Source organism: Coccidioides immitis (genome assembly GCF_000149335.2).
Source record: "Coccidioides immitis RS genomic scaffold supercont3.6, whole genome shotgun sequence".
Classification (NCBI taxonomy): Eukaryota; Fungi; Ascomycota; class Eurotiomycetes; order Onygenales; family Onygenaceae; genus Coccidioides; species Coccidioides immitis.
In genome coordinates, this window is record NW_004504312.1 from 3,446,841 (window position 1) to 3,454,675 (window position 7,835).

Sequence of the window (7,835 nt, forward strand, 5' to 3'; positions counted from 1 at the left end):
TGAATAGGTTTAGTCTGTAATAACTACTGTTCAATAGAAGCAAGAAAAATACACTAATTATAATTATAAATCTTTATAAAACTTCAAAATAAAGAATAAAGTCTGGCTAGATCTGTGTAATATTAAGATAAACTATATAAGCAAGAAGCTAGATGCAAAGAACATCAAGTTTACAGTTATTAAGATAATTGACTTATATAGCTATCATCTGAATACATTATTAAAAATTCACAACATCTTTTATATGCAGCTTCTCTAACCAGTCACCACAAATCTCTGTATCCAGCAGCAGTTGGATTGGCAGTTACCAGGAATCACTATTAAGAAAGAGAAAGAGTATAAAGTAGAGAAGATTTTTAAAAAGTGAAGAAACTGCTAACATCTTAAATATCTTGTCAAATGGAAAGAATACACACATCTAATGAGAAACAACACTATACTTATGAAGAAGACAGTAGCTCTTGATAAATGAGAGTACTGTAAGTATTAAGATAAGATCTCTAGCATTTGCAAACATCAGTAATAGTGCAACATCTGAGGAACAGAAGAGAGGTGTTGTAAGGGGTTGAACCTCTACCCTTCTTGAACTAAACCCTTGATAGCATGCTATGTAGAAGACCTCCACACTATTTCTCTTTTGGCTTAGTGTCACACACAAATGTTGTGAATATATTGTACATACACTCACCTACCATCTTTCTTCTCTCTCTCTCCAAGCAATATGTTCGTGTTTATAAGAGCTTTAGCTAGTAACTTTAGCTTGGCCATGACAATAAAGAGCTTTAAAGCAAATTCAGACCACATCTTAAATTTCAAATTTTCTGACCTTTTTTTCCGCAACAGGCACTTACTTTTTGGTCTTATTAGAGCTATCTGCTATTAAAAAAATGAGAATCAGAAGCACATTGTTGAATGTCTGGAACATCCAAACCAGCATGCAATATGTTTAAGTGAACTAAATGTAAATGGGCAGTGTTCATGTAGTCATTTAGACTATCAAGAGCTGCCTGATGATTTCCATATCGAATGGTTTTCTGTCTACTTATCAAGACGTCTCTTTCCAAATCCACTTGGGCATCAAGGATGCCTTCCTGAATGAGAGTGAGAAGTTCCAACAAAAATGTGGAACCAATTTCTGTCACTCTCTGGGTTCTGGTCATGATATCTTTTGGAGAGAACACATTTGCCATGGATCTTAGGGCGATTCGGTTATAAGGCACGATATATTGCAGTATCGCCTTAGTGCGGATCTGGCTGTAGAGATGGTGTACATGATTGTGTAGATGAATATCAAGGAGATAATCGCCGCGATAGCTCTCAAGGATCTCTAAACAGGGCCGAAATTTCGAGGAACAGAAGTAGGAAACTGCTCGTCGAATATGTGGTTCCAATTCAAGGAAATTTCGGAATGACTTATTTTCCAACACGTAGCTGACAAGATCAGATCGATCCATCGATGCCATTGCGCAGAGCCCACCGTAGACAGCAATATCATTTGCAGATATTATCTCTTTATAGTTATCGCCCAGGTTGGGATCAGTGGACACAAAACTCATGGCGGCATCAAAATAAGCTCCGGTCGCTAACTGCGATAAGCCAAGGGATGCCCACATCTTTGCTTTGTTCTTAGTTTCATCTTCTGGTTTAAATTGAAGGTTTCGAAGACGATAGACATTTGACTGAACCGCAAGCCAGTCGCCGCGGTCAACTGCAACATTGATATTCTTAAATAGCATCGAGGCAACATGGGATGTAGTTGTGCAGTAATCTCGCATCCGTGAGTAAGCCTTAGATGCCGCACTCAGGTCACCAATTTGGTGATAATGATACCCCAGATCTTCGTTGCCCATCTGAATAAAACTCATTAGCGTCACGACCTTAACCAGAAAATGCCCAAACTTGACTTACTCGGATGCTTTCCTTGATAAGATTGTTTTTATACCCCTTCAACTCATGCTCTAGTCTGTCTGTATCGGCCTTCACGCTTTTTAGTGTTTGTTCAACCCAGATTTTATCAAGGGTAGTGTCGGTTTCCGAAGGCGCTACTTTGACCAGGGCTTCCAACGCCTTTTGATAGTTCTTTACATCCTTTCCACTCCGAGCTTCCACTAAGGCTAGTTTTAATGCTTCGGTAGCTAAATAACTGGAGCGTGTGCCGATAAAGTAAAGGCGGGTAAATCTCGTCCTTCCTAATGGATGTAAGAATGTGAGTTAACAAATGTATGCACGCATATTTACCACGTACAGCTCCCCAAGGCCCGCATTTAGAGCCTGATCATGGGTAGAGTGGTACATACCTTCATAATTTGAAAGGTATGATTCTAGATCAAACTTTGGTGGATCTAGAAAATAATGTCAGTCACCCTGAACCAGTCTATCGAATACAAAAACTGAGCCGAAGTTTACCATCAACAACAGCTTCAGTGAAATCCTCGCGCGGCAATGGTGAAGTAGGGCTCTTAGGGCTTGAGCTTTTGCTTTGAGTGAATTTTGGTTCCATTTCCCAGGGTCATTTGTGTCGCAACGGTGAGGTGACAATACCCATGCGTCAAGTCACAGAACGAAGCCTGGTCGAGAACCATCTCCGTTTCAATGTGCGTTTATGTAGGCTAGGTACTCCGTAGTTAGATATGAAAGGCCCAATTAGGTTTAGCTTGGGAGGACTCTTAGTCATCAGGGTTCAACTGCTGTAGCAGTTTAACCATGGAGCACGGGGGTATTTAAATCTACAATTTCGCTTTTGCGTGTTAAGTCGCTCTCAGCCTCTCCCGCCTTCGTCTCCTCCTCTTTCTCCTTAGGCAATCCCTGATAGCTTCTTCCGTCAAAATACATCTTGGCAGATGAAATACTTTCCGCGATATCCCCGGTATGGGCTGACCGAATGCATTACTCAACGCGGGCCTCGGGCGACTAGGAGAGACGAACCTTACAGGATGGTGGTCGTTAACGAACGTAATCGGCTTCCCGTTTAGTAACAGGGTTGAGGTAAGACTCGTTGCATTTTGAGATCTCACCAACGAAATCTCATTGTCTGGCCGGCTCAGCTTGAAATCAGGCTTCACGTGATCGATGGGTAACGCTGACATTGCTTCCTGATGAAGCTGATGCGCAGCCCAGGCGTCGATATCTTCGGTCCCTGACGGGTCGTTTCCCTCATTTCTCGAGGATTCGTTCACTTTATGACAATATTGATCTGGATTAGCTGTTTGAACGTTGTCTGCGGGATGCCCATCATCGTTTTCCTTTGTCGAAAGAAGCTGCTGTTTTAGCTTCCGTCTCTTTTCCTTCTGTTTCCAAATTTTAAATTTATCCAGCAATGCCGCCAACTCCATAATAAAGTAGGTTCGTTTCGGCTCGTAAAGGTGTTTCTCCGACTCAGCAATACCACTAACACCCATTACTCGAAGCCAATCTGCCCCACGTAACGCGCTTAGTAGACGGTCTATTTGTATCTTTTCATGTTGAGCTCTCTCCTTTTCAATGTTACGGAGTTGCGTCTCTTTTCGTTCGATCCTTCTGTGAGCTTTGAAATATGTTCCATTAAGTAGAGGGTCCCTTGCTTGGGTACTCGCAGTGGGGGATAACGTGGGATCCTCGATGAGCTTGGCTTGGCGCAAGTCGATAAACGGCGTGTTCCTTCTTCCAGGGAGAATAGGGTTTCTGTACAGTAGTCTTTCCTGTTCGTGCAATGATCCTGGTTTGGAGGAAAGGTGTGTCACAATTTCGGATGGAGTTACGTCGTCAATGAGTTTGACTTTGGATTCGGTAGAAAGGTATTCTGGAAAATCAGTCATTTCAACCAACTACATGTATGCGTAATGGATAAATTTTGACAGTTCGACTTTTGTCAAAGATGGGAAGAACTTATGACTAAAACTCACCAACCTTAGCAGGCGTCAAGCTCAATATCTGCTCATACCTGGGAAAGTAAATGGACAACTCGCTTTTCGATTTTAGGGCTCCGTCCTGGGATCGCAAAAAGCGCTTCGGGTTGATAGAATTAGAGACCATCTTGTCCTTTTTGTACTTCCCTCAATGGGGTGAAATCGGAGCTATAAAAATGACAAATGTGTTGGTTTGATGTCCGGATAAGCTACTCCATACGGAGTACAGTCAGGGATCAAAAGTTTTGCACACCACCATCAACTTCAAGAATCAACCCCGAGTTTCGAGATTCAACATGCAAAGAAAAGTTAAAAATACAAGATGATAGCTTCAAAATGTAGTATTTTATACAAAGTCCTTTGTACTTTATTCTACGGAGTATAATAGCAGATGAAAAACAATCTTATAGTTATGAAGATTGAAGATGAGTAACTTAGCTGGCAGACATAAGACTAGCGCTATTTTTCCAACCAAAAATTTCAATAATTACTAGATAAATTTATCTGAAAATTCAGATCAGAAGAATCAAAATAAGAGCTTTTTAATTAAATATAACAAGAATTAATTGTATTGTGAAAAAGAGTTGATAAATGATACTAATAATAATGATGATGATGATGGTGATATTTGACCCTGCCCAGGCTGCTCACAAGCACGTTGTTTGCAAAATATTGATTAAATATCAAACAATAATTGATAGTCAAGGGATCTTTACTCTGGGGATTCTTGGATGCAGGATTGCTTAAACATGAATCTAATATCAATCAATCCATTGCAAGGCTGTCATATGCAATCAATGACCGTAATCTTTTCCCAATTCATCAGGCGTAACTTACCGGCGAGAATTGCCGAAGCTTTACTCCAGCTTCTTCCAGAATAGCAGCAGTCTATGGCAGATTTAATCGGCGTGTACACCATGCACAAAGCTGCTTTAGGGTCAAACAAACCTCTCTGTCCATATCGTAAGCTTGAGAATACACCACCTCGGATATACCCAGCTGCGCTATCTTGACGCTGCAGGTGAGGCAAGGACACCTGTTAGGGTAGGTTAGGTATGCTAATTCTGGAGTACGTTGTCCGAGTCGGGATTAGAAGAAAAAAGAAAAAAAGGGAAGATACACACGTATTGCAGTATAGAATACATCCTTCACCTATCCTTTCGCGGCCAGCTTCTAAAAGGGCATTCTCTTCTGCGTGCAAACAGAGGCAGGTGGACAATGCTTGTGCTGTTCCTTGCACAAGGTTACACCTAGGGCCTACCAGATGTTAGTCTTAGCTTGCACATATGCCACAGCAACACACAACTTACACCCTCCTTGATTGCAATTTCTAGTATTTCGTGCTGTGCCATTGTAGCCAGTGCTCATGACTCGTCTATCCTTCACAAGGACACAACCAACGCGCCGTTTCATACAATTGCTCCTTTGCGCCGCCAAAGAGGCTAGCTGCATAAAATACTCGTCCCAACTCGGCCGTAGCCGTTGGTGGTTCAGTATATCCAGAGCATCCAAAGCAGCATGCAGGTCGTGTATCGATGATGACGCGTTGAATAATCGGATGTGGGCATGTGCGTCCACGTAAACCACCCCATTTTTATGCTGATACTGGTGCTGGTCATTCAGGAGCACAAACCTCTCAAGTTCTGGAGGTTCCAATTGCTTTCTCCAACATCTATATTTCCATTAATTCAATGTTATTAAATGGTGGGGTTGTAGGAGCAAAACCTATCTGTAAAGCGGCGCCAACGAAGTGTAATGGGAGCATCAATGCTGACAAGTAAGAAAAAGGGTCGCAAAAGGAGTTTTTCAAGAAGGGACTCATTTGATAAATCTGTGATTACCCAGTGTTCCTGCCATCGGGCTGTGATGAAAAGGACTAAATCATCAGCCGATTGGAACACTTGATCAGGTGTGTCAGCCATGGCACCACTTTGAAGGTGTAGCTGATCTACTGCATCAAAATGAGCAGGCTGGCAAGCCTCTGTTGCTAACTGAAGAATCCTGAAATTGTGCTTTTGGACAAGATATTTTGCCACAGAGCGCTTCCCTGCACAAATGCCTAAATACATTCTGGATATGTCAGTTCAACTGATTTCAAGACTACTTTGGATAGAGAAAGTTGACAATGACCTCCACACAAACCAACAAGCATCTTGGAAGCTGTGACACCAAGCAACACTGGATAGTTGATTCAACTTCTAAGCATGTGGAAATTTCAATAGCCAACTGAAAAATTGGGAAAAGGAGATGCCTGTCACCAGATATTCCTTTCTTGGCTTAGCTATAATTTGGCATGTTAGTGGGGTTCAGTTTGCCAAATTTTGTTTCTGACCAGCAGATGTACTCAATATAAAGGTGTGGAACAAAAGTCGTTATAAAAACAAGTAAAGCGTGGCATAGTTGAACAGAAATCTCTTACCAAATTAGTAAATATCAAAACAAATAGACCACTCTGCCATTTCATCCCATCTCAGGATTTGAACATTCAGGTCTACCAAATCTAATGAATCCTACAAATCCTACAGATTGAATCCATTATTATGCTTGAAAATAACTTCTTCTATTCTCTTGCTACTTGAATTCAAGCTTTCAATTTAGTAGCTTGAGATAATAATATTGCAAAAGATCTGTATATTTTAAAATCTACACTTGACATTATTTCAAGTCAAGCAAAAGTATATGTTGGAGGTTAAATCTTTATTTCTCTTAGGCTGTCTTGATGCCTACTATAGTGACTAACAGTTCTAGTATTTAAGAACCTCTACACTACTCCTTTTTTGATCTAGTGCTATACACAAATATTTTGTATATATTATACTTATATATATACTTGTTTATTCTCTTCTCTTTTCTTCTTGAAGTAATATGTTTATATATATAAAGTTGTAGTAGTTAGTAAATTCAGCTTCTTAATAACACTTTTAGATATAGGCTTTAAATTTAATATTTATAGTATACTTCGTACTATTTCTCAATAAATAATACTATAAAAATTTATTTATTTAACTATTTATTTAATAAAGCTAATAAAAAATTCAGTAAAAGAAGTTATAATCTGAGAAATATTTATTTTATTTACATAATTCATTATAAATTTTATGATATATAGTATTTTTATGATGATTTTATATAAAGTAGTTGAGATATAAAGCATTAAAAAGTTGAAATTTTTATATATATTAAGGTGATTAGTTTGGTTGAGTGATCAGCTTACTTGAGAATTATGTTAGTTAAAATATTTACTAGTTCTCATTTTAATAGTTTAATGATTTAAGTTAACATAATTCACTACTAAGCTAACTACACCAATGAGTTAGCCACCAAAATCACTGTATAGTATGTAGTAATTAAATAGATTTTAATTTAAATTATTAATGCTCAACAATAACTAATTAAATTAAATTAGATTACACTAGGATTAAAGCAGCTTCTTCTTGTATAATCTATAATTTAGCAGTTTCTACATCTTGATACAAAGTAGAGCCTGTGAATATTATATAGACTCAGAAGCTGAAGACTTGGAAAGTTAAATAATAAGCAGTTGCTGCAGTTCAACTATCTTAGCAGATGGAATAATAAGAGTTTGAGCTTCTTCTCAAGTTAAATCTTCTTTATGTTGAATCTGGCATTTAGATTTCTTGTATTTTTTTTTCTTTCTTATTTGCTACAAGTATATTCTGATATTACTTCTTTATAACAGTAGTATTAACTATCTTGTATTTACAGATCTTGATAATTTAATTAAATTCTTTCATCAAGTCTTAAGATGAGCTCTCAAGTCTTTGTCTTATAATATTATTGATTTTATTCACCAGTTTATATAACCAGCAGGTATTGCTAGGTGTTATTATTATTATTATTATTATTATTATTATTATTATTATTATTATTTATTATAGTCTTATACCATTAGTGACTATAAAGACTACCTAGCAGCTTCTCTGTTAGGAT

General features: G+C 38.4%; 3 protein-coding genes across 3 annotated transcripts; all 3 read right to left on the reverse strand.

Moving 5' to 3' along the window:
- Window positions 1–632: 632 nt before the first annotated feature.
- Window positions 633–2,536, reverse strand: CIMG_04266 (COP9 signalosome subunit 1). The gene is made up of 4 exons (XM_001244824.2): window positions 2,407–2,536; window positions 2,298–2,342; window positions 1,909–2,189; window positions 633–1,850 (listed from the first exon to the last, which is right to left on the reverse strand). The coding sequence occupies exons 1-4, from the start codon at window positions 2,498–2,500 to the stop codon at window positions 870–872; spliced, it is 1,401 nt and encodes a 466-aa protein (XP_001244825.1). The 5' UTR covers window positions 2,501–2,536; the 3' UTR covers window positions 633–869.
- A 112-nt stretch (window positions 2,537–2,648) lies between these two features.
- Window positions 2,649–4,274, reverse strand: CIMG_04267 (uncharacterized protein). Its single transcript, XM_001244825.2, has 2 exons — window positions 3,882–4,274; window positions 2,649–3,778 (listed from the first exon to the last, which is right to left on the reverse strand). Exons 1-2 carry the CDS (start codon window positions 4,009–4,011, stop codon window positions 2,748–2,750), a joined length of 1,161 nt encoding a protein of 386 aa, XP_001244826.2. The 5' UTR covers window positions 4,012–4,274; the 3' UTR covers window positions 2,649–2,747.
- Window positions 4,275–4,432: 158 nt separating this feature from the next.
- CIMG_04268 (deoxycytidylate deaminase) lies at window positions 4,433–6,300 on the reverse strand. The gene is made up of 7 exons (XM_001244826.2): window positions 6,015–6,300; window positions 5,610–5,943; window positions 5,195–5,556; window positions 5,009–5,141; window positions 4,833–4,920; window positions 4,722–4,772; window positions 4,433–4,665 (listed from the first exon to the last, which is right to left on the reverse strand). The coding sequence occupies exons 1-7, from the start codon at window positions 6,034–6,036 to the stop codon at window positions 4,597–4,599; spliced, it is 1,059 nt and encodes a 352-aa protein (XP_001244827.2). The 5' UTR covers window positions 6,037–6,300; the 3' UTR covers window positions 4,433–4,596.
- Between the last annotated feature and the right edge of the window lie 1,535 nt (window positions 6,301–7,835).